Source organism: Parus major, chromosome 3 (assembly GCF_001522545.3).
Source record: "Parus major isolate Abel chromosome 3, Parus_major1.1, whole genome shotgun sequence".
Lineage (NCBI taxonomy): Eukaryota > Metazoa > Chordata > Aves > Passeriformes > Paridae > Parus > Parus major.
Genome location: NC_031770.1, coordinates 80,613,592 through 80,641,364, shown reverse-complemented (window position 1 = coordinate 80,641,364; position 27,773 = coordinate 80,613,592). Strand labels below are relative to the sequence as shown.

At 35.2% G+C, this 27,773-nt stretch overlaps 1 protein-coding gene across 1 annotated transcript in view; it reads left to right on the top strand.

Moving 5' to 3' along the window:
* The window catches only part of BCKDHB (branched chain keto acid dehydrogenase E1 subunit beta), a 108,657-nt gene that overhangs the window by 76,610 nt on the left and 4,274 nt on the right, over window positions 1–27,773 (top strand). Inside the window, exon 10 of the mRNA XM_015622778.3 lies at window positions 25,950–26,102. Coding sequence (XP_015478264.1) covers window positions 25,950–26,090 — 141 coding nt within the window. The 3' untranslated portion in view covers window positions 26,091–26,102. The remainder of the gene's footprint in view (window positions 1–25,949; window positions 26,103–27,773) is intronic.

Here is a 27,773-nt window from a genome sequence, read left to right as displayed (position 1 = left end):
AGTAAGCAGAAATAATTAAATAATAATTGATGCCCTTGTGAGGCTGTTACTCATTATTGCTTCTCGTGAACATCACAGCTAAATACAGTCTAGATGGCATAACAAAATTAGCTTCTATGAATTTCAAAGAAAATCCCACATATCAGTTTTAAATACAGAATTATTGGGATACATACTAGAGTTGTACTATGAGAACTGTTGAAATGCTTGCAGCCAAGTGACTTCATACTGCAGAAGTGAATTTCAGGTCTGAGTTGTGGTAGTACACAATACTACTCGAATTAAAGATGAAAGAAAAATCTGCTACTGAAACTTGCATTCCTGTGTTAGTAACTTAAAATACAACCAGAATAAAATGTATTTCTAAGCATACAAACATGCATTGCCAAAGAAAATATCTTCCCTAATCTGAAACCAGTAGTTAAGTAAAATTGCTGAATATTTAAAATAAAGCGGTTTTACAGTGTTAAATGAAAGAGAATTTTGGTTTGTTATTGAAGTTCTATAGGCTACACATTTTTGTAATTATGTGGGCAGTTTTTCTTTAATCCGTCCTTAAAATATTTATTACAGTAGGTATATTTTACATTAGTAAAACCAGGTCCTCCTCACTGATGCTTTAAAATATTTTCTGGGGAAAAAAAAAGCTGGTTGTTTGCATATGTTCCAATGCTTTAGTGCTTTACTGTGGGATGTAGTTCTGCATAAGTTAGTCCTGCTCTGAGTCACAAGCTGGGAGTGCTGCTAAAAATATGATGAAGATCACTCACACCTGTGGAAATAAATCAGATTTATTTGACTTGAAAAGCCCTGTGCAATATTTAAAATTCATTGCAAGTGTGAGATCTCGGTCCTTTATTTCTGTGCTAACAAATATCGTGCCAGCTGCAGTCAGCAGCCCAGTGCTCACTGCCTTAAGAGTTACCTGGCACTTGGAGTATGAGAGGTATGAGAGCCAGTTATCAGCCCTTGTGTAACATGTATCTTAATACAGTCCTGCTTTGCAATAGTTAAGGTTAGGAGCTCTGAGAGCCATAAAAATAGAGCCAGTGATTGCAGTGTTTCAAAACAAGGCTGAAATAAATTATGAGATACGTAAGGGCCAATATATAGGTTATTTCTATTCTTGACTGTGACAACATTAATATCACAGCCTGGATTGCAGTGAAAGTAAACACTTAAAATGTGGATTGAAACTATCGGGAAGAAAGAGCTATAATGGTGTGGGATAACATTAGGAAAGGCTCTGCTTCATGATTTACTGGATATACAGATCTGACAGGCCATTCAGTTGTGACTGAGTTAAACACGTGTAAATTTCCTTTACTTTCCTCTTTGTCACAAGCAGAGGGAGGAAAGTCTCTTCAATTCATCCATAGGAAATAGTATGAAGCATTTTCTCCCTGAGAGTAAAAATACAGCCTGAGTAGTATCACAACACCCCAAAGCTGCCTTCTGTCATAACTAAAGTCCTCTCTGATACTGGCTGGAGTGGAGTCTCACTGGATATCACAACTGTGTTAACTTGAATAGAGCAAGCAGCATCATTTTCAACAAAACCTGAAGGTGGTATCTTCTCCCTCTGCCCTTGATATCTGTTGAGGGCTGAAAGGAAACCCCCTGTTTCTCTTAGAGAATTGTCATTTACACCCACTTCAATTGCTGGATACAAAACAATTTTCTTGGAAATAGCTGCACTATGCAGCAGCTTTACTCCTTATAACTGACAGTTTCTGCAAAGGCATAGAGACAAATTTCTGACTGCATTCCAGGCAGCTTCACTGTTTAGGAGTCCTACATGTTCATCATACCTTTCTCAAGTCAGTAGAAAATGCTCTAATCTGTGTTTGCTTTCAATTTTTTCATAACTTACTAGCAGTAGATATATTAAAATGTGAACCAGTTGAGGAAGATGGCTGAGATAAGGGTTTCAAATTACTATTTGGCTTGGCAGCTGAAATGATTAAAAGTAATCATATTGTAACATGCCTGTGTATCTCCCTTGAAGGAAGTGACACTGCTTGTGTTTCCTGAAACCTTAGAGTCCACAAATCAGAAAGGAAAAGAATGGGGAAGTCTGGCTGCAGATTTTACTGGCAATTTTCAAGTTTGAAAATAGTGAAATAAATGTTGTTTTGATGCTTCCAAAATGGAAGAATAGCTCTTAGGTTTTTTAAATGGTAATTTTTTTTTTTTCAGCAGGGTGGAGGTTTTGTTCCTAAGTTCCTGACTGCACTAAGTTATGTGAATGACTGCATCAATCACAAAAAATCAAACCAGTCATCATATTAAGCTTCCTATATAGGTGATTTTGTTTTCCTGTCCATTTTGACAAAATGTTTTTTTTTAGATAACAAGCAATAATAGGGAAAACTAATTTTTGGGGGAGATATGTGCCAGTGTGCTGCTTTTGTGCTCTTACTATCATGCTTGAAAAACCCACAGGTCTACAGTAGCCATTTTGCTAAAGAGTAATATCTGTTTTGTCCTAAAGATGAATATGGATTGAGTTACTGCTCTACAGTTGAAAAGGATGTGTTTGTGCTACTGTTCTTCTGGACTGTTTTCCCTGCTTTCTCATTTGTACTTGGCAATGTGAGCTGCAGCTCTCTAGAAGATCGTTGAGATCATTAACAGATCTTGGGGATATTTTCACAGCCGTGGCCACTCTTCCATTTTTGTGTGCTTTGTTGATGGTATGGGAGAGAAATAACAGCTTTTGATTAATGGAGAAATGCATAGTCTTCTGCTCTTGTTCCTATGGATTTTAAATAATCATATGTTGCAACTCAAGAGTGTTACATCAACAGAAGGCATGATACCTCTGTCATATAATGCTGGGGACTGTGCCTGCCATGGTGAAGAGTGTTAATTAGAGAAAGCAGAGCAATGAGGGCTTAGAATTCTCTCAGTTCTCACAGTAAATCCATATCTGTTATTTTAGAAAGTTTTCAAATTGTAAAAGCTCTTTGCAAAAGGTTGTCCAGCGTCTAATAACCCTACAGTCCTGATGTCAGTGCCTACGCAAGCAGGCTTTCTGGTTTACTTTGCACTTCCCCATATACAATGCAAACAGATAGCTAATGACTGGGTAAATACAATGGGAATGTACTTTGTGCACTGTGTGTTCTGAGCTTGAGTGTTTTGGTCTTTATTTTGTTTGCCTATTTTTATATTCTTTCACAAGCACATTTTGTAATGATGGAATATTACAGAGTTTCTAGTACAGTACAGAGGAATAACACAAGGCATGTATTGTGCTGCTCAGTCTCTTTAAATCTGAAATCTTTGCCGGTGCCAATTATTTTTGGCTTTTATTCTTTTGAACTAATATAGTATGAACGGGGGTTATGTGTTACGATTCATTAGCACAAGAGAGTTCATTTAAAGAAAAAAAAAAAAAAAAAACCAGACAAAAATGTATCTGTCAGACTTTGGCCTATCTCTTTTCCTTTCCTGACTTTTTAATTTATTTTTTTAAATTATAATCCCTGAAAAGTCTAAATATATGAAAGAAAAGACAGTGAGAGCTGAGGAGGAAGTCATTAGCTGAGAACTACTCCCAGCTGTAGTATTAACCCATGAGGATTACATTTGTGTCATGTAAGGAATATGATTTTCAAAACCACAAAACAAAGACATTGAAAGCAAAGTCTTTAAAACCAGTCTGATCTTGGACTTGCTAATACAGCCCAGAATGCCATTACTTGCCCTTGCTCGAAGTGCCTGGTGCTACCTGTGGTGCAACTCATTGCCTGACAGAATTTTCAACATCCCACATCTGCTTTCCAGCCAGCTGCCCCCAGCTTGTAGTGATGCTCAGGGTGCTTGGGTCCTGGATGTTGTGCTCCATGAGGTACTTGAACTTGACTGACCCAGACAGTGTTCCACCAATGCTCATTTTTGCAACTTTTGTTTCACCAGCTTGACTAAAGGAAGGCTGTTGATAGCCTTGCTGAAGTCCTGGTAGAACAGTATCTACACTTCTTCCCTTGTCCATTGTGTTTGACATCTTATGTTAGAAGGCAGTCAGGTTGATCATGCAAGATTTGCTCTGGTTTAGTTCATGTTGACCATTGCCAAACAACTTTTGCTCTTGGACATGGGCATTGAGGCCTGTGGTGGTCTTGGACATGGAAAAGAGAATGATTTGCTCTGTCTTTCTAGAAACCTGATAATAGGCTGACTGGCTTACAGCTGTAGATTCACATTTCTGTAGATCTTCCTTGCCCTGCCTGAAAACGTGAATTAATTATATTGCTCTGCAAATCACATCCCTACTCTGTCTGATTCCTAAAATCATACAGGATTTAAGGAAGAAATGAGCTTTTATAAATCTTTCTGTGGTACCAGGGAGTTCCCTCTAAGCAAAAACTCCAACCCTGTGTCAACCACCTGATTTAGTTGAAAGTTCATGCTGGGTTTTGTTTATACAGTACCCAGTGGCCTGAACAGAATTGGCAGAAATGCATGGTCTAGTCTGCTCTTACATAACTAATTTTCCTAATTAATTAAGAATACTATGGTGGAAAAAAAAAAAGAAAACTAATGATAGCATTTCTGAAAAAAACCCATAGCAACTCAATGCCTTGCAGTTATTGTGTCAATATGAAAAGCTGCAGTGACCATATGAGACCAGAATGCTTTTGCTGTGTATTGTGTTAACATCTTTCACTACCTAAATTACCTCTCATCTGTCAATCCCAGTCATCATCAGACAGGTCAATTTGGGTTTTCTTTGAACATTCTCTTGAGATACTTTAAGGTTCAAACTGTGGCACTTTGAGATATTTGGAAAAGACAAGCTGAATTAATATTTTATTATTTTTGAAGGAAGAAAGGTATTTATTTTGGAAGTCAGGTAGGTTGTGTATCCTGCAGAGATGCATGGTTTTCAGCATCAGATTTTTCTGAAGGTTTTTTTTGCACTGCATTCCTTTGCAACAGCTGGAATTGGGCTCAAAAAGTAGACAAATGGAACAGTGCTCAGAAGGAAATTGGAAAATTTTCTCTTCTAGATTCCTGGTTTGTGTATTGCTGGCTGATTTAGACAAAAGGGGACTTTAGTTTGGAAAATTTGGGAACCTGTGATGTGTTTGTGTGGGAAAAATTAGCAAGAAAAGCAGCAGAGCATTGGAGCATGGATGTCTGTCTCTGATCTGGGATTGCTCAAACATATTTCTCCTGATCCTTGATGCTAGATAAGCCTTGACTGCTGTTGACAAATGGCTTTTACTTTATCTCTTACTTTTGGTGTCACATACTTCTTTAAAGTTTTAGTGTATGAATCCATTTTCTCTTTGGGATTACTGGAAGCTACCTGTGTGAAACAGAATGGTTCTGTATGGGGCGGTGGACTGGATGCTCTGGAGAACACTTCAGATCTCCACACTATCAAGTTATATGGCCCTGTTGCATAGTTAGTTTGTTTTTTCTGGGTTTTTTTCCCTCTGTTTTTAGTTTTCATTTTTGCCTTTTCTCATATTCAGGCGCTGTTCACTTATTTTTGCAGCTCTTTCAAATATTCCTGGAAGGAAAGCAATCATATGGTCTCATTTACAAGAAAATATTTTAAAATGATCTAAGAAAACCCTGTAATGGTAAACTGATTTGTTTTTAACTCAGGCCCCAAAAATAGAGAAACAATTAGAAGTTGCAAGTAAACCTGTTACTGTCTTAAGATGCATTGCAGAGTAAGCAAGGGCAGTCTGTAAGGGATTTTGCAGAATGCAGCACAAAGTCTTTCCAGAAGCTGCAGAGGTGCTATGACTTAGAATGCAGGGGACATCCCATAAACCTTGGCAGTATTGGCAAGTAGCTAATTGATCTTGCTGGGGCTTCTGCTCTGGGTGGGTGCTCATCAACAAATATTGTGTAGTTGTATTGAATTACTGCTTAACTGAGCTCCACTGCTCATATAATTTACCTCCACTTGGCATCGGTGCAATCAATAAAAATGTCAACAACTGAAAATAAGTTCTTTAAACTTTTAGTTGTTATATAAAGCTTGCTAGCTTCACTCGAAAATGATAGCAACATATGATCTTTGTAACTCAGAGGTGTGTTGATTGGTATCTGATTATTTTCCATTACTTAAAAATTGTTTAATAACAGTCAAAAAAATGCTGAATTTATTACATTTGTGACTATTTTATATTCTTGTGCTGCATATATCTATGCTTGACTGGGAATATTGTCCAAAGGCAAATGTGCTGCTTCTGTAATTGAATATTAGCCAATAGTGTACATTGGATTGTGGATAGATAATTTATTTATGCAAACTACCTTGTCAGACAGTTTTAATGGATTAAGGTCAGATTTTTATTTTATTTTTTAATAGCAGATGAAACAGGATCTTACATAGAAGAGCTGACCCTTCTCTAAAACAGACTGTTTTAAACAGGGAGTGTTTAATCTCTGCTGTATCTTATATTTGGTGCTAGGTTAGGATGCCTGACTTAAACTGAAGTTAGGGAGAAGTTCCACTCCTGGAGGGAGTAATAACAGACAGCTGAACTAAACAGAACAAACTGCATAATATACTATAGGTGATTTATGAATTCCATGTCTGGTAAGAATTAAGTGCTGAAAATCCCTAATTTTGAGTAAGGAGTGCTAATGCCATTTCTTCAAGAAATTCATAAACATTCACAAGACAGCACATTGTTTTCAGGAGTACTTGTTCAGTTTTATTGTCTAAGGGAGACATATTAATAAATTATTTATGATTAGCACTTGAAGACACTCAGATTTGTCTGTTCAGAATCAAACAATTTATCTCCAAATAATGATTCTTTTCCAAGTAAAGGAGGACTACTTTTGTGCTTTTTCAAAGAACAGTCATTTATTTAGGATAATTTAGTATTTCTAATGCATTTACACCTGAGATTAACGTTCTTATCTCTGAAGATGTGGTGTGGAGATTAGCTTTAAAATGCAGACGTGATTAAGAATTTTGCACTGAGGACAATATCTAATAGCTGCATACCCAGCCCTCTGAGCTGGAAGGCAGGGAGGGGGGACCTGAAGGAAGATCCCATAATCCCAGGGAATTGGTCAACAACCTCCTACATCACATAGACACATACAAGTTTATGAGTCTGGATAGGGATCCACACAAGGGTATTGAGTGAGTTGATGGAAGTGGTCACTGAGCTCTCTGAGACCTTGTTGCTCTCTACAGCTACCTGTAAGGAGGTTGTAGCCTCAGGGTTGGTCTCTTCTCCTATGTGACAAGAGGTAGGACAAGAAGAAATGGCCTCAAGCTGCTTTTTAGGTTGGATATTAGGAAACATTCTTCCATGGAAGGATTGTCAAGCATTGGAACAGGCTGCCCAGGAAAGCGGTGAAATCACCATTCCTGCTGATAAAACACATTTAAAAGATGTAGGTGTGGCAAATTGGGACATGGTTTAGAGGGGGACCTGGTATTGCTATGTTAATGATTGGACTCAGTGATCTTAGAGGTCATTTCCAACCTTTTAAATTCTGTGAGCCTATTAATGAAATGTAGGTGAAGCAGAAGGACCAGCTACCCTTGAAATACCTTTGAATATGTCTACATACCTCTAGATTGCTATAAAATATGGATTCACACTTAAAAATCTCTGTGAGGGAAAATCTGTGAATAACTATTTATGGTATCATAACCCAATCAAATTTACTATTTAAGCTGCCATTGCATCTTTAATAAAGATCCTGCATGATATAGCAAGATTTAGTTTCCCAAGTGCCCAGAAACCTTAGTTTTATATGCCTAAAGCTCACCAGATTATAGGAGCACCTTGTCATGCTATCAGTGAAAAGGAAGAATTAAAGTCTAAAGATATACCTGTTCTTCTGAACACAACTGCAAAAACAACCTCTTACCTTATAATAGCAAGTATTCAATGGGAAATTTATAAGGGATATCAAACTAAATTTTCAAATCCCAACCTTAAGTTATTCTTTGAAAAGGAGTGGTGTATCCTTTTAAACATTGCTACATGCATAAAGAGTAAGCAGTAGTGTTACCCACAATGAAGCTGAGAAATGTGAGGATTAAAAGGTTTTTAAAATGAATTAAGTAATAATTCTCTCAGACATTAAAATACAAGAAAGCAAAATAGGTCTGTCAAAAATCTGACTAGTGTAGTGCTATAGACAAAATGACACTTTACCAAGTGAAAGGAAGCAGAAATTCCTTCAAATTTTTAAGTATTACTAAGAAATATACTAACATATATTATAACATATAACTATAACTATATATAACATATATAACATATATAACTAAGAAATATACTAACAACATGAGCTTTATCAGTGTGGTGTGTTTGCTCATTGCCTGAGTTTTCAAATATTCTAAAATACGGACAGAAATTTGGAATTTTGTACAAAGCAATTGATCTAATTCTAATTCTCTCACTAATAGTACGGAAAAGAAATAATATTTGAGTTCATAATAGAGTCCAAAAGGAGGACTGAGTTCAGGGGATTTCAGGACTGTTTTTCAGAATTCATAAAGAGGAGGGGATATGCTATCAAGATGGTAGTCTTTAAAATGACAAATGACAGTAATCATAGAGGACAAGCATATGAAGCACAACAAAATAAGTAAGTGTGATTGAAGCTCTGATAGAGAGCTGGCATTACCCTTGACTTACTATTTTTAGTAACGTTACAGACTGAGAGGATTGCATACATAAAAATATTCACAAATTGTATTTTAAAATGCAAGAGGACTGTATCAGGGAAATACATTCTGTTGTTGATAGATATTCTTCCATGTCACTCAGGTTTTTCCACTAATGTTTTGTTCAGGAGATTAGTTGCATATGGTTGTAATTATGTTGACACTTTTCTGAACTTTAAATTTTATTTTTTTTTCCTTCATTGCAAACACAATTTTTAGAGAATGAGAATAATAATAAAACATACTTAATTGAAACTTTAAAGGCTGTTCTTAGGTTTTTGCTAAGGTTCATAAGATCCACATTTCTATGTGGGTGCCAGATTTTACAAGTGAGCACATTTTACTATTCAGAAGACTTAAGAATGATCTCCTGCATTTGCATTTTTGAAAATACTGATCTTTGCAATAATTTGCTCTGAAATACCATTGGTGTTTTGATTTTATCATGTGCTGTAACCTCTAACTGCTTGGTTGGAAAAGCTGATTCAGACTTAGCAGACCAAAGCATTTGATGTGACTGGAACCGCTGATGGTTTCGTTTCTGTAGCTGGGAAATGGTGAACGACCCATTACTCATTTTTCTCATGCAAGTCTTCACCCTTGAGTATTAAGGAGAGAAAATTCTTTCTCAACTCAGAAATGCTTAGCATTTATAGCAAGAGAGTTGAAAATTAGGATTTTCAGCTGCAGAATGTGGGTATCTATGTTTTAAACTGAGGAAGGCCAGAGTCATTAATCCCAGATAGATGCACTTACTTCATCTAGGCACTGAGTGATGCCATAAAATGGTGAAGTCCTGGAGCCAGAGAAAAGATCTGATCTTTGATATAAGGTAAATATATCAGATATATCAAATAGATCAGCAGATAACCATGCTGATAGGAAAGTGTGTTACAGTGTTAAAAACTGTTGAGCATTTCCCCATCACGGAGAATTTTTATACTTTTAACCTTGTAGTGCTTTCTGGCATGTGGGAGATTTTAGTGACAGCTCTTTGCAGTTCTTTGGCTGGATAGTTTTTCGGTATTCCTCAGTGGCTCTCTTGATTCAGACAGGCTCGATGGTGTCATCTACCAACATGATTAATTGCTTTGTATGAAAAATAAAGGTTCATCTCACTATGTAGGCAACATGTCAGGATGAGCAGGGCTCACGGTAATTGTGTACTCTCTGTTTGCAGTTTTGTATGTTCTTTATGGCTCAGATACATTAAATTTAGTGGGGATAACTATATAAAGGGAGCTAATTTCTGGTTTAGTTGTTGCTTGACTGGATGATTGCCTGGGCTGGGGTAAGTGAAGGGACTGGGCAGTTTTGGTGCCATAAGCTCCCTCTGCAGTCCCAAAGCAGAAGCCTTGGTCACACAGAATGCCCAGGGTCTGCTGTGCCCCGTGGGAGGCCTCTCTGCTCCTCAGACTGTGAGGAGGTTTGGGACAACTGGCTTAAACCAGATGCTGGCTCTAAAATAGCCAATTGAGGTTAGAAACTGCCCACTCTCTTGGATTGATTTCAGACATTTTGTTGACAAAACAGTTTAAAATTAAATATTTTAATGTCCAAATGCATCTTGAAGTTCTTTCAGGTAGTACTCAGCTGTGGTTGCTGCCTTTTCCCTCTGGATAGTACAGTAACACAATTTTTTCAGGGGCTTTTGAGTAACAAAACCTGCTTTTAGGTGTCTTAAACCTGGGTATTCAGTGTTTGCTTTGTGACTTGAGGGACTGAATTGTACTGCCCAAGGTTGGAGAGTGATCATTATGCCATCCCTGCCTGCTCAGTGGAGGGGAGGGCTCTGTCCCCCCTGCAGATGCCCCCTGACTGTGGGGACTCCACTCTGAGGAGCTGTGCCAGTCACTGCAGTGGTGCACTTACGTCTTGAAATGTGTCCTGAGGGAAGTGGGAGTTTTGGATCTGGAAGTTGCCTGGAGAATTTGCAGGTGTTTGGCACTTGAATTCAGAAATAAAAGTGGAAGAGGGCCCACAAAATCGATTTTATTGCGTGGAACAGATGGCTTTTCTCAGGGCTCAGTTCCAGAGCAGCAGTAGAAGCAGACTGGTCACTCTCTTTGAATTAACTGAATTACAATAAGTGTAAAGCAAAATCGGTTGTTTTAGCTCTTAGAGTTTTTGACCAGATACTGCAGAAATGTGAATATTTGATGGTATGGATGCAATTCTTCCTGTATAGCCAAAATACCCAGGGAGATGAACTGGAGTCCTTGCCTGTGGGCATAAAACCAAACTGAGGAGTTGTTTTTAAAAATGAAATGTTTCTTGCTTTTAGCTTGCAGTTTAGTGGGCTGCAACATGTTTGAGCAGCAAAATAAGCAAAAGTAAGAGAGTTTAGTGCCTTAGCATGTTTTGCACTGTTTCTTTCACAAAAAAATCAGACCTAACCCTTTGTGTTAATTATTGCTGTCACCTCTGACTGAAATATGAGTTTTAAGTAATCGTGGGAAAGCATTTCACAACTCACAGGGCTGGAATTGTTAATGTATATGCAACTTCATGTTTTTTTTGACAATTCTGAGCCAGTAATTTTGTTTACATTATAGAAAGAATTCAGAATGGTGATTAGTGCAAGGAATAATGAAATAATTTAGTGTGCTTACCTATATAAATATTAGTAAAAATTATGAAATATCTTCCAGAGAAACTGTATATGTTTGTTTTTACTTCATAAATGCAGTTTATTTCTTTGCATAATTTGATACTAAAATGAAATAGATTACCTCTAATCCTCTTTATGCATACCCCAAGCATATTTGAAAATTTTCACAGTTTTAAGTATGTATTTTTAAAGCTTAATTTTCTATAAACACTGCATAAGATGATTGCAATCTGAGTTAATTGCTTCCATGTACTCTGGTTTGTAGTAGCACTATAGCTTTAAAATCTGAAAGCCATTCTCATGCTTATTTCATAGCATGAAATTTAACAGTGAATTATGGAACATGCATTCAGAACTTAAATATGGAGCTATTATTTTAAATAGTTTCTTTCTGTAGTAAATTGATGTGTTTATCACTTATTACTTTAAAAAAAGTTATTAAATTTAATTCCAAATATCAGGAAAATGTTGACCATATTAGTAATCATCCTGCAGAAAAAACCCTTAACTTTTGATTTAAAAACCCCACTGATTGATACACTATAAACCTTAAAAATCAGTTTTCCATACCTTAAAAATCTGATAATAATTATTTTACGGCATATGGAACTCTGTATATTTAGTTGTTTACATTTTAACTCTTTTATAGCACTTATGACTAAAGGAAAAATTATTCTTTCTACAGCTGCTCATAGGTTTTATAATCAAAGACAGGCTTAAGAAACACAATAGAAACTTAAAGGGGCTACATTTGCATTTTTGCCAAATAATGTAATTAATTCATTGCAAAATACATTAGAGTATAACATAATTATAAAAATGCACAAACTTTAAAATTAAGTGCAGTCATCTTAATTTAAAACAATTTACTGTATGTGAATAGTCTGTTAGCTGAAGTTGAAACACAAGTTTAGTTCCATGTGCTTTATAATCTGATCTCAGTGTACAAAATCTTTGGATCAATATAAACATATGTGTAAATGAATTGTTTTAACATTCAATTTTTATGATATAATTGCTCTGAATCATGAAACCTCAGACCTAAGATGTTCCGTCAGGGAGGCAGAAATACTGCTAACAGTGATATCCAAAAAGCATACAAGAAATATTTGATGAGGCCAAAGACAACTCACGTGGTGTTCCTGCAAAAACTCGAAGGGGAAAAGAAAAAGGCAGAAAACCCCACTCCGTAAATCCTGCATTATAATGTGAAAGCTCCATGCTTTTGTTGGACAGCTGAGATGGATGAATTGTATTTTAGGATTGGCTGCTGCTCGAAATACAGTCAAACTTACACTGTTCAGTATTGCCACAGAAAAAAAGTTATCTGCAGGCCCAAGTTTCGGTAATTAAATCCTGGAAGGCCCCTTGGGTGGCTAGCATTGACTGGTGTTATTCCAGAGAAACAAGCACTACAATTCATTTATGGAATATTCAAGTAGAAACATGATATATCCCTTTGCCTAACATAGTTTCGATATTTTTCTTCAAGATGAACTGTAAAAGATATTCAGACTCTTACATTTGAATACATCTGTAAGTCATGCTTAGATACAAGACATTAATGGTAGGAAGAGAAGACAGATAAAAGTTATTAAGGACCTGGAGGAGAAATAACCAATTCCACTGGGGCTGCTAATATTTAGTCCCTGACAATCTATTATTTCAATCAAGCAGGAAGCTAATTAAATGCAACACTTCAATTCTTCAGAGGAAAAAAAAAAAAAAAAGTAAAAAAAAAAGTAACGTGCCTTTATTTGAAGACTGACAATTTTTAGCAAAATACTGTTCTGTCAGAAAATGCCAGTGTCAAATCTTTTTGCCAGTTTCAGCAGGAGATTTTCAGGGAATACTAGTTCTGTCTTTCTAGGTGGAATTTCTGACAAACTAGGTCTTCGTGATTGAAGGTTTGAGCTTCTTCCCTGGGCTGTTTTCTGTTTTGTGTTCATGTCCATTGGTTAAAATGCTTATGTGAGGAGAAAGGGGGGTTGAGAGCTGCCATCCCTGAGATGAGCACCCTGGCCATGGGCACAGAAGTGCCCTACTTGAGCTCCTTTCTTTGCTGCTCAGTGGCACTGTGACTTTCAGGGTGCTGCAAAGAGAATGCTCCTCTTTCCAATTTTATCCCTCTTTGTGGTTATTTATTATTCATGGGAGTACTTAAAAAATTAGACTTTTTTTGTTTATTTTTTTATTTTCTTGCTGTAGAATAGTATCAGATGCCTTACTTGGGGAGTAGGTTCCAAACATCAAATTCATGCTGTCCAGGCCACCACCTTGTATTAAGAATGCTGTTTGGCTGAGAATAAGAAATACTGAGTATAAAAAGCTAGCACTGAATATTGTGTTTTGTAGGTGCCACAATACACATTCTGTGTGCATCAAGTTCAAGTTTCCATATACATATGTCTGAGTCAACCATGATATATATTGATATTGGTGAAATTAATGTGGTCATATGCTAATAAATATTCTGATGGACTTATGCTCTATTCAGTCCCAAGGGCAGAAGTGAAAGGAGACAAAATGTCTCTGAAATATGAGTTGTAACACCATATATTGCTATATTGTTGAGTCGGAAAATTTTTCCCATTTATTCAGAGTGCCTCAGGTAAGCAATTCGTCTGCAGAAAGTATTGAGAATGTTTCAGATGTACAAGGAACTTGGTAAGTAATACAGGGGAAACAATCCACTGTTACTCAAAAATCAAATTACGTCATCAATGTTGCATTACCAACACAATTTTAGCAGCTTTTCTCTGAGAGGAATCCTACTTGGTTGAACCAAAATTGAGAAATCTACTTTCCTCTGAGGCAAAATCCTCTAATTATTGTGTATTTAATCACTGTCTATATTCAGAATACTAAGAAAAGGATTTCTTATATAAGTAAGCATGATGGGATTATGTGAATAAATGTGGATGTTACCATTTTTACACAAGTTATATGGAAACTTCTACTGTTGTTCAGGGATTGAAATTCTGATTTAACTTTGAGTAGGAAGACCTAAATTTACTCCATGTTCATATGGACTTTTGAACTAGTTGAGGGAAACATTTGGCTGTAAATATTATATGTAACATCTAAATCCATTAATATATGGATTTAGAAGTTTCAGGAAGTCAATGGGTTTACCAAAATTATAGGAGCAACTTCGGAAGTCACCTAATGAATGGCATTTATTTTCTTTTTATATATTTGATTACCTGTCATCTTCATTCAGTTGTAAAGCTGGACATTATACCAACTTTGAGTTCCATGTTAGTTGAGAAACTTCAAAGCTCTGAAGACCTTTCACTGTCTGTGTACTGACAATATATGTTCTGGTTTTTTTGTCCGTAAAGATTTTACCACCTTTGCCAGTGGATCAGGACTGAAATGAGAGGGAAATATGGATTGATTTTTCAAGTATCATTGTCTCTTTCACTCTTACTGATGGACACTCTTACTGGGTACTCTACCTTCTGCAATAATTCCATTTAATTGTGAAGATTTGTTTCATCTCTGTGACTGCCTGTGTAAAGACAGCCACTGCAATGAGGTGGCATGGATTTGAATTTTTCTTAATAATTACTCAGTTGGGATTGATTTAAAAGTTGAATCTATAATCTATGTACTATTACAGTCAATAAGGATTAATATCTTCAAAGGATGGTACATTTCATTTTAGAGTAAATATCCCTATGGAGAGATTTGAAACTTTTTAGCAGTGCCTGAAGACTAGAGATCCTTTTGATTGTCTCCTATAATTATCTCCCTTTCAAGATCGTAAATAGCTTCACTTGATTTTTAATGGTAACAAGTTAATGAAGTACACAGAGCTGCCTTTTTTACCCCTAAGTGATTCTTTGGTTGGGGGGGAAATCAGAAAGAAAGAACAGCTCTAATAATTTAGAAGACTTAAATAATTAAGAAAACTTTCAAAAGATGTTTGAATAAAGGAAATCATTGTATTCAATAAGAAAACTGCAAAGCAGCAACTTGAATTTCAGCATGCTGTAGTCACCGTGCTATAGCAAATCTCAGCCCTTCGTTTGTTTGGTTACTGGGTCTTCTAGGCTGAAGTTGTTTATTAACCTCTATGAGCTAAGCTTTTCTTTCTCTATATAATTTGTGGTGATCACTAAAATAAGTAGAGATGCCTTGAAAAATTATATACTGTTCAGAGAAAGATGCTTAAACCTCTGTTTTTGTAGAGCATTCAAAGTAATAGTGATTTTACAATGGATAGGAAACTATGAAGCCAACAAACCCCATAATTTCTGGAATATCCCTGAATTCATAGCAGAAACTAACCAGGAAAATAATGTTACATGTGAACTTTGTTTCATGACTTTAAAAAGGTCAACCACAAAAGAAGATATCTGAGAACATCTTTCTTGTCTTGATCAAGAAAAAGTACGTCATACACTCAAACTGGATATTTAGCGATCTAAACCCATGTCAGCAGTGTCTGTATGTTTCATTTTTACAGTTAGCAGGATTGGTTGTTTGTATTTCTACCATCTGACAAGTGAAAACTCTCACCAAATACAGTGAGAAAAGCCCCATAATGACTTCTGTTCCAGATGGATTTTTCTGAATACTGTTCCTCTGTCTTCAGAGTTATAAATTCCCTCCTAAAAGCATGAAGTACTAATTTTCTTCTGTTATTGTGCTCTGATAAAAATGTTGTCAGCCCGATGTTTTTGAAACTTAATTTGTCAGTGAATTTGCAGGGCTTTATACAGTGAGTGTAGATTGTGCCAGATTAGCCTGACAGATTAGATCCTGACTTTACAAAATCTTGTCAGTACAAGAATTGCAAGGTTCCCCCACTGATGTGGAGATTGTAGTATGGTGGGCTCTCAAAAATATTAACAAGTGGTAAAGAGTAGCATTTTTTAGGACTTGGTTAGATCTTAACACTCTTGTGTCTTAGTTACAAACCCCAGAATTTTTAAGTTACAAAGTCAGTCTATTATTGATACAATAAAAATTAGAATCCTATAATGAACCTGGCTGATATTGAGGGTCTTAGAAACAGAATTTCTACATGACTAGGAATTACTAGTTTTTTTTTTCACATAAGCTTATAAATGATTAGTTGGGTGAAAGAGGAAGAACTAGTGTATCAGTTATCTTCGGTTCAGTTGTGTATCCTGCAACTGGATAAAAAGACAAGTGTGTTTGGAGAGGCCCTTATGGTGGAAAAAGTAAAGACTTATTTTTTTTGTAGAAGACAGTGGTGTAGTGAACTAGTTTTTTTTTAAAAAAGTGTTGAAAACAAATGATGTGAGTGAGGAGCTGTTAGGGTCATCAGAGGCTGTGGAGAGCCCGCTCTGTGAAAATAGCTTTACGGTACCTGCATTCTTGCTACTGTCAAAAGGAATACTAAAGGAATGTAAGTCCTGTTTATAAATTTATTGAAAAATAAACAAAGGTAACCAAAAGAAAAGTGTTTGCTAAAGTGATGCTGGGGGAAAATTATATATGAATGAATCTGAAATGAATAGCTTGAAATTAGAGAAAGGGTTTCAGGATAACCTGTCATGCAGAAGGAGTGTGGATAAAAAAAGCCAGTAACCACGTTACAGCATTATCACCACAACAGAGTGCAATGCAGTCAAATATGATCAATTTGTGATAGAAACTGTGGCCTTCTGTGATGGCAGAGACAGAACTTCAGTTCTGAGACCTTGACAAGATTTGTATCCTTACGCTTTGTCAGGAGTTTGGGGGAAAAGCCCCAGCTTTAGCTGTGCATGGTTTGGTGGTCTCATTTGTTGAGAGGAAATCAGACATATGGGCTGGTGGGCATAGAAATTTCCATGACTGGATAACTTTTGTTTAAAAATGTGCTTTGATTTTGTGGTCGCCCATCTGGGAGGGCATATCAGTGCAAGTGCACTTAATCCCTGACTTCTGACATCGGTAGTGGCTTTAGGTGACAGGAAACCTGACTTAAGCAGTGATAAGTTTGGTCACTGGCAAAGGAAATAAAAGCTCACACTTTGACAGAATTCTACGTTGTGTGTTTTCCCTTTATACTTCCTGTTGTATGTCATGTATCACAGGCTCTGTGATTGCAGAAGGCTAGAGTTTATACTACTGTACATCACAGTACTGGATTCTGGATGAAACCAGAAGCCAAATGTACTTCAAGAATTATGTTAAAAATTGAAAACAATAATCTGACATAGGGACTAATTCTCAAACAATCTTGCATTAGTATAATACTGGTGGGGTTTTTTTTTATTTTTGCAAAGTAAGATTGCTAATAATTAGCTTAATAAAATCAGACCTTGTAAATAGTAAATTTTACAAATTTGTACTATAGTTCTGTTTTATAATTATGATATTCTGATTTTATGTATTATGCTGTTGAATGCCATTTGTAGAGATACCTAGTCCAGTAGAGTCCTGATGGATTGAGTTCAGCAAAAATTTTAGTGAATAAGCTGAGAATTTCTCTCAAGTATTTACACGAGGGAAACTTTTTTTTTAATGTTTAGCAGACACATAGGGGGAAAATAAAATCTCAGTTTCGGCTCTATTGCAAATGTCCTTTTGCAATTTTACCAACAGCTTATTTTTACATTTCATTCATGGCAATTTTATGTTGTATGCTAACTGAAACAGAAAAGGAGAAAATTGAGAGGTGCTTCATAACTGAGTAATTGAGGGAGCTGTGTAGGTATTTTATTTTGTTTCTTTATTAAGAAATTTCACCGTACAATTGATGACATTGGTGGAAGACATAGGTTAGCTTATATAAAGGATTTATAGTTTTGACTTTAAAGCAGTAAATTCATTAGTGGGGTGAAAATTAAAATTATGTAAACGATTTAGTATAACAGTAAAGTTCACTTAACCATTTTAGGTATGAAATTTATTTAAATGATAAATCTGAAACATAGACCAAGTTAAATACTTGGGCTTAATCCAAGGAAAACTTCAGTGAGACTCCTAAAGTATACATTTGACATCTACTGTTATATTTCTCTCCTGTGTAAAAATAATTCTTCTGTTACCCTTATTTCTGTGTGTAATATTGCTGAATATGTCACAGGGCCCACACATTTGTTTTTATACATGCATTTCATCAACTCTTCAAAATCAGGGCAATAATTTTGAACTGTTTGTTCTGGCATAAAAGAAACTCAAAATTTCATAGCCTCTGAAATATGTTATTCTTCATCTTCATTTCTGGACCAGTTTTGAAATTAAGAGACGTAATGCTAACTGTTTATGGTCTTATTAAACATTTTAAAATAAAAGTGTTTCATTTGCAGCCCATTTCTTGGTCTTCTGTAGAGTTGCATTGACTATTTATAGCTGCAAGAATTAATGAAGTATTAATTTCTTATTTTATAAAGTTTTTGTTCTTGTTTGTTTTGTTGGCAGTCTTTCATTACACTGGAATATTAATGTAGCCTATTTGAATAGTAATTTAGGAAATGAAGTGTAGAATGATCAAAACTATAAAAAAAAATTGCATCTCTCTAGAAAAGAAGAAGAGGAGCTAATTACATTAAGGAATTTGTAAAATAATTATTTCATGCCTTTTAGGTTAGCCTTTACCCAAAATCTCAGTCTCCAATATAATTAATTTAGTCTTACTGAGTACTTTTTTCATAAACCTTTATATTAAAACCTCATTAAATTTTTCTCCAACTTTATACACTTTTTCTGTAGAATAAAAATTATATCTCTATTCTCACCAGACAGATTTCTTAACTGTTAATTTTGCCTTTATATAGGAGAATATTTATTATTCACTTGAAGTTTTTCAGTAGAATTCTTCCACCTGAGGGCTTGCACCATTGAGCAGCCTCCAATGAATTAAATTTATAAGTAAAATGATGGCTTGGTTTAAATAATACACCATGAAATTCCTTATATCTTTGTGTCAAGTGGTCTAATAATCCCCTCCACTCTAAGCCTGTTTTGCAAAGGTGATCATGTAAAAGATTCTGTAAAGATACTAGGTAAGCCCTCACCTTTTCATGGGAGGACAGAATAGTGCCTTTATAGTTGTGGCTGCCTGGCCAAGCTGTAGGTTTGCCCTGGGGAAGGATTTGGTGACAGTCGCAGTGACACCATCATTCTCACTGTGCTGTCCAAAAATGCAAATGCTTCGATATGAAAAGGGAAATGTGCTGGTTTAAATTGTTTAGTAACAGCAGCTGAAATTGCATTTCCTTTGAAGTTCATTAGTGTGTGTTGAGTGAAATACTTCTATGAGAATTTTACTGTGCCAGATACGTAGACTGACAAGGCTGTCTTTGCAAGAATCTCGGCTGCCTCTACAGCTGTAAAAATAAAAATACTACTCACTGACAATTAAAACTCTTAGCAGCAAATCCTTCCAGTCACTTTTGGCATGCTGTGCTTAACCAGAAAATGTTTTTACAAAAGAATTAAATAAGTAATTAGAATGGTAGGTGATAAATGATGATCAAAAAAAAATATAAAGTCTGATTATATTGGTGGCATATTTCTAGCTTTGTTATTAAAAGGTAGGAAGTAATTAGAAGTAGGTTAATCTTTACTGAAAAGCTTAACAAATGTTTGTTGTGCAGAACAACTGCTCATTCATGCAGAAAGATGACCTGTGATCTGCAAACATTTTCACGTAAGAATAATTTTATGCGGACATTTAGCTCTGTTGATTTCCCTTGGATTATTCAGCCATGTTACTGTACGTGTAGCAGTTTGCAGGATCGTTTACTGAACAGATCAGTTAGTAATGCCAAGTAACTAAATAAAGCAAGAACAGTCAGATACTCATGAGCCTGGAAGGTCATTCTACCTCTGGGGCTTTGGGCATGCTTTTAGAAAACATGTGGGTCCCAGTGCAAATATTCGTAATTGCCATTTAAGAAAGTGCACGGGAAACCTGGAATATCCTATAGAATAACATAATTTGTAGTGACTTTGCTGTAAGGTGGTTTGCTGCTATACAGAGGAACAACTTCTATTTGAATAATTTTGTCGTATTCTGTATATCTAACATAATTGTCCAGGAAAATATAATATTTCTAGGATTTGTAAGAAAAAGGTGGGAAGTGATCATCTAGCAGACTGCAGTTAATTATCAAAAACCTGAGTTGTCAAAAGAAATTTTTATGGTTCACTTAAAGCAGCTTATTCCATAACCTGGAAGTCATTCCACATCCTCTTGAGAGTATCTGTCTTTTGCCATTTATTTTGTGGAGAAGAATTGTGCTGGCTGCTGCACCTCATACCCCAAATGATGCATATTGTACATTTACTAGGAAGAACTTCATTCCTGTCTGTGTGTTCTCCTGAATTGAATTATAGTTCAGTTCTAGTCCTAGATTCTACCAGAGTCAATTTAAATGGTGTAATATTTTCATACAAAGTCTTTGCCTTTTTGCAAAAAACATACGATAGGTTATGAAGAAATAAAAAAGAAATTACTTTTTATTCATTGACCTTCTTGTTGAAAAGATAATTATTTTACATAAATAAAGTTTTGGGTTTGTTTGGATTGTGGTGTGGTTTTGTTTTTGTTTTGTTTTTTTTTTTTTTGTCTGGTATTGTAAATACTGTAAATACTGTGGGAAAGCAGTGCTGATTTCTTTGTGCTGTTCTGCCACCAAGACAACTCAGCCAGTGACCAAGGCTCTAATTCCAACAGCTTCAAGTTAATACTCTTGCTGTGAATGTTTGTTGGAGTGGTTCTGTTGTTAACTTGATAAGGAAAATTTAACAGATCATACTAGTTGTGTACTGGGTTATAAAAGATTGTTCTATTTATTTTTGAAGCTGGCTGAAATGAAATTTGAAGGAAAGCTTTAAGCCTCTGTATGAATTGTTCATTTTATGTTATAATACTTTATCTTTTATAGAATAAATTTTACTTATTCTGTAAATTCTATGTTAATTATTAATGTAAGGACAATATTTGCAGTTAATTGTTTTTTAATAGCAACAAGGCAATGAATTACACAGAACAGAGTTCTTTCCCCCTTAAATTTTTCTTTGTTTTATAATGACTGAAATATTTATTAAGTAAAAATGCTATCTCTTTTAGCAATTACAAAATAAATAGTTTTAGCAGCTAACTATTTTTCTGTATTTGAAAAGATATTAATTACAAAATTTCAAAGAATTGGTAACAAATAAAATGGATCATTATTAATCCGTGCTAAGTTATATAGTCTTCAAGTGATTTGAAAGGAGAAAAATATTTGATAGAAGTTAAAAGTTTACAACATACATCTGCAGAGTTCTCTGAGGAAAAATTGTGTAATTGTTGTAACTATCAGGAAAAGATTTATACAAATATTTTCAGACAAAAATGGCTAAGCTGTTGGAAAGAAAAAGTTCCTCTGAAGAAAGAGTACATAGATATCTCTCTCTCTCCACATATCTCAACTTGAAAATATCTTGTGGGTGCATTGTATAATACTTATGTAGGTCATAGAGGTGACTGTTCATAGGAATGTGACATATATATGTTGTCAAAGCAAATTATGTTTAAAATGTGTAGCATTTGGTGCTTGCAGCTGTAAAGGAAAGTACTACAATTGAGAAATATGAAATCTGCAGATGCTTGACTTTTCTGCTATAGAAAGTAGATTTTTAAAATAAGACATTATTTTTAAGCAGGAACCAAGGAAAAAGCAGTTTAATCTTTATTTAGTGTTATCTTTATTGCATGAAATTCACATTTTATAAAATGGGGCTTGATTGACAACGTCTTTGGAAAGTTTCTTTTGAAAATCTAAGCTATGAGTTAAAAACTAGATTTTATTATAAATGAGATTGTTGTGTTCATTATTAATCTATAGCATGTTTCATCTTATTTTTACAATAATAGGTAATCTACAGTTAAAAATTCATATGTGGAAGTAACAGATAATATAGATGTAACAGTCACCAACAGTGTGATCTGAAATAAATGTTCTTAACTGTTTAAGCCCCATACTTCAGTTTATGGCAGCAACATAAATATATCTGGATAAAAATCCAGAACAGAAAGTGAAACTGATGCAAATTAATTTGAATTAATTAATTGATTTGAAAATTAATTGAAATTTTCTCTCTGAAAAGTTCTTCAGTTAAATATGTGTTTTTTAAAATTTTATAATCTGTAGATGAGATGTCAAAATTAAGAACTGACCACAATTTAACTAAAGCTTTGCAACCTGTCACATGAATTCCTGAGTGTAAATTTTGTAGTTATTGTCAGCCAAAAAATGAGTGCTGTTGCATGAAGAATGTTCCTATGGTTTGTCTTTTGTAATGGACTTTAGTTTTTATTTTATTATAATAGCTATAATACCAAAATAAATATAAAGAGTTCTATCCAACTCTTTGTATTCATATTAGCTTTTACTATAAACTTTTTGTTTATCATCCTCTGTAAGTAAATTCCTGTGCTGAAAAAGGAGTTGTAAAATCAGTGGTCTTGTGTAGCCATCTGTACATTCTAGTAGCTGCTAATTTTTTGGAGTACTTGTTGTGTTCCAAAAGAAGAATAGTATGGGAGAGAGCTTGAGGACATAAATTATTGCAGAAATAATTTATTTTTAAAGGAAAGCTTTCTCACTTAGGAAGTATTCTACACACAAGCAGAAATGAAAAATAAAGAAAAAATCCTGTTTACAGACTTTAATCCATGCTAGCTAGAGGGAAAAAATGAAATAGATCCAAAAAATATGGAAATAAAGTAAAACTATAATAGAGAGAAAGACTGAGTTTGACTTTAAAGTAAAACTATAATAGAGAGAAAGACTGAGTTTGACTTTGTCTGATTTGCTAGCTATGCCTTAAATAGTCTCATTTACCAGTACTTACTTACCAAAGTGTTTGCATTTGAAGGTTGGTTTACTATGAATGTGGAATTGTAGAGATTCCCTTCAGAGGAAGGACAGGCTGGAGCAAAAAAACTCTTTTAACTATCTTCTTCTTGACCAGATACCTGAAAGCACTTCCTCCAAATGGCAGATGAGATTGCTTTATTTTTCCATACATTGCAGACAGATGAGTAATGTTTTCTTTCAGTAATGCCCAAAAATGGACTTGATTTTTTATTTTATCCTTTTTGTTCAACTCTGTATCTATGTAAATGTCAGCTGTTCTCACTCAAATTTTTTAAATTAAGTTTAATTTTAAATTTTAAATTTTAATTATAAATTTTAATTTAATTTAATTTAAGAATTTGTAACTTAGAACCCTGATTTAGCAATGAGTACCTGAATCTCTGATAAAAGTAAAATGTACTTTTAAATAAAGCTAAAATAACCTTGGATAAGTTTTCTATATTATCATACTAGGATGCTGAAATCTGGGAAAATAGATAGAGTATACCAAATACTAGAGGATCCATTTCACATACAATCATGCAACATCCAGCAAGTCCTTGAGTTTAGCTTCTATTTTAAAAGCCATGTGATTGTTTTAAAGTGTTGTGTGTGATGTGTTTGACTGATTGCTGTGAATTTCAAGAACACATTTTTAGTGGGATCTGTGCTCTTAAATTGTTTTGAAGTCTTTTAATAAGTGTGCATTAAGCATCAAATAGTTGAAATAGAATTATATGACCAATTATATGCCTGTATATCCTAATATAATAATGTATTTTCCAGAAAGCTTTGAGTGAAAATCAGGCAAAAATGACGGAAAATTGTATCATATTGAATAACTGAGGCCAGAATTCGGCCTCTGCAATTAGGAAGCAGACCAAGAGGAACAGCAATTTAATTTTTTTTTATATATTTTTACATTAAGAAAAATTTAGATACATTGAATTAATAACTATAGCTGTTGCTTTTGTAAACACTTGTTTTTCTAACAAAATAATATTTTTTTACTTTAATTGAAGTTTGGAAGTTGTGGATATCCTGCTAATAGAGTATGACTTTTTCATACAGGTTTTCAAAATGTTTTATGCTGAATGGGAAATCCTATGCCTACTACTTTACATTCAGAACCATTTAACTTTGAAACTTTTTTCTAACATCTTCCTTAGAAAGACATCAGCTTGTTTAGACAGTTTGTCTTCTAGATATTGGTCTGTGTTGGGTACTTGAAAACAGCACTGCAGGACTGGGAGGCTGTGGGTTTAGAATAAACTTGCATGTTTTGGTGTAATGCAGCTGTCAGTTTTGGGGTGGTCTAAAAATGATTGCCATGTCTCATTGGTCATGGGAATCAAAGAATCAAGGACTGTTTAGGATCAAAATTACCCTTGCCAGAAAATCAGAATAAGACATCTACCTTGTGGACAGATAATGGATTTATTACACTCTGCTTCCCATGATTTTGTATTAATGTGAATCTTTCACTTTACAAAAAAAAACAAGTGTCTGGAAATGGAGCTCAAAAATATTTATGTTGTTTGCATATATATTTTGCCTCAGGCCTACTCAGACTTTGCAGTTTTCTAGGTGAATTAATGCATTATTAAGTGTAATTGATACTGTGTGCAATCATACAACTTCTTGGACTTTTTACTTTGGTTCACTGTGCAGTTCGCAATGCTGGAGTGAAAGGTGATCTCAGTGTGTTACCAGTACCTTCTATACTGCCAAATATTGTGATGTATACAAAGCACAGTAAGCAGAGTTAGGCTGCCATGGACTGCAAGGCAACATGCATTCAAAACAGTTCATCAGTCTGAGAAAATACTTAGCACTTGTTTGTAGAAAAGTATAGCTTTTTAACTATTTTCCTTGTGAGCCTGGCAGAAAAAGACCGGTAGATAATACTTCATCTTCCATTTTGCTGAGCCAAGTACAGGGGAAGTTGGCCAGGATTTCTCAGTTGCTGCACTCCAAAAACGGAGAGACCAGGAGGAGACATGTTTTATCACTTCATTTGTCTGCTTTGGAAAGCAAATACCTGTACTAAAGATATGGGGAGAAAGGGAGCTGATAATTAGCATCAGCATCAGTTCTAGTTATCTACATCTGCTTCTCACAGATTTTTGTGGTCCATGCCATCATTCTGGTACTTGACAGTAAGAAGATCACACTATATATTTGGTTATTAAGATTGATAATGTCACATATTTACAGGTTAATTTCCAGTTACTGTGGTATTTGTAGTATTTTGTGCCATTCTAGGTAAAATAATGAAACTCTCACAGTCATTATCAAATCTGATCTCCCAAGTGGAACACAAATTGTGGGGAGTTGTGTAGAGCATGGATTTGACTCACAGGATAGGAAAAGCCACTTAATTTTCATAACTGCTTAATGCTTAGAGCCTTAATAATCTTAACAGTTCAAAGAAGTTTGAACATGATGTTCCTTTAGCCAACAAATAGACACTTTTAGATTATAGTTTTTCTATATGCTTTAAAGTGGCACAGGAAAGAGACTCTTACTCCTTTGTTCCTAAAATATTTGCTTCTTGGCAGCAGTAGTCTGGATGTATAGCAAATGTACTAAATATAACCTGCCTATGATTTAATGCAGCACACATGTAGAGTATGAAAATAACATTAATACAAGTTGTTTTTTTAATAAGTACCTTTGTGCAAGAGGAAGGACTATTCTGGTTATGACTACTTATTCAGTGATATAAATAGAACTTTCGAGTTTCCAGGACTGTCAGTCTGGCAAAGTTCATTTGACCTCAATTTGTGATAGAAGACTCCTGAAAATAATGTCCTCACTAACATTTATTCTGTATTTCTGTTAACAGGAGGAATGCTTTTTGAATTTAGAAGCTCCTATTGCAAGAGTATGTGGCTATGACACTCCCTTCCCTCACATCTTTGAGCCCTTCTACATCCCAGACAAATGGAAATGCTATGATGCTCTTAGAAAAATGATTAACTACTGAGCAGTAGTACAGGTGAGAAATAACATTGTGTACTGACAGGTTACCTCCAAGGGTTCTGACAGGATAACTGCAAGGTTTAGGGCTATAGTACTACTTGTTTATTTCATTTATTTACTACTTGTTTATTTAGTTATTTATAATAAGAGTTGCCTCTTAAGGCTTTGGGCCTTCAGTCTTAAAGGTGCCTGAATATTTTTGAGTACTGCCATTGAAATCAGTGTTCAAAATTAATTACCTTGCTGAAGCAATCTGAAAATTAAGTGTCTTGAATCCTGAGAAGTGAAAAGAGTATGAAGTGAAGGGTGAAAGGAATACTTACATATAGAATATATTTTTATCTCTGTTAGATTACTCAAGAGTTACTTCATAGGCAAGCCACAGTGTTAAATTTTATAATTTTTCACTCCTCAGAGTGACCTGTAATCCTGCAAGGTACAAGTAACACCAAATTCACCCTGAATATTGGCTCTGTATCGTAAACATACACAAACTGTTGAAAATACATGAAGCACCTGTAGTGTCTGTTGAAGCACTGATATTCAATATTTGTTATAAAAATAATTTTTCTTTATTTTCTTCCATGTAATTTGATCATGCTTGAAGATTTCACCTTGCAGAACAGAAAGACTGTTTTTTTGTATTTCTGTGTCTGCTACTCACAGTCTGTAACATCTTTTGTTTCATTTTAATATTATACTAAGTAACATTTGACTGTGGGGGAGGTGTTGCTGACCAAGATTTAAAATTATGCTGTGGAAGAACTTCTGGTGTTTAATGACCAAAGTTTAACAGTTTAGAAAATGTGTAAACACAATGGATTCTGTGCTTCCTCTAATTGAACAAACTAACCTAGTTTTTGAGATAGTCTTGCTGGATCTTGTACATGGTAAATGAAAAGAAGAAAACTACAGAACCTGTGATGGGCAGGCAGGGGATTTTTAGCTGTTGACACCAAAGACAGGAGGGCCAAGGTGGGCCCCATATTAGGGGCACCATCTTCCATCCATTTTACCTCTACATTAATCTGTGAATTAAATTATAGCCATGGATAGAAGGCTGCCAGTACCATAATGGTAATTTCCTTTATAAAAATAGTTACTTTCAGGAGACTTTTTAGCATTCCACTCTGTTTGATTCTCTCAACAGCTGATAGTGGAGTGCCTGTATGAGAAATGGGTTTGCTACCAGTGATGCAATGTCTCCAAAAAATAATGTAGTTCTATTTTTCTCAAAAATCGCTTGTTACTGACATACCTGAGCATTTCATAGAATCACAGAATATGCTGAATTGGAAGGGAGACATCAGGATCATTGTGTCCAACTCGGGTTCCTGCGGAAGCCAACCCAATAATCCCATTATATGCCTGAGAGTGTTGTCCAAATGATTCTGTCAGGCTTGGTGCTGTGATCACTTCTCTCAGGTGCCTGTTCCAATGCCCAACCACTGTCTGGGTGAAGAAACTTTCCCTGATATCCAACATAAACCTTCCCTGACTCAGTTTCACGCTGTTTCCTTGAGTCCTGCCTTATCATGAGAGAGAAGAGCTCAGTGCCTGCCCCTCCTCTTCCCCTCACAAGAAGCTGTAACTGCAGTGAGGTCTCCCCTCAGCCTCCTCCAGGCTGAACAGACCAAGTGCCCTCAGCTGCTCCTCATACAGCTTCCCCTCAAGGCCTTTCACCATC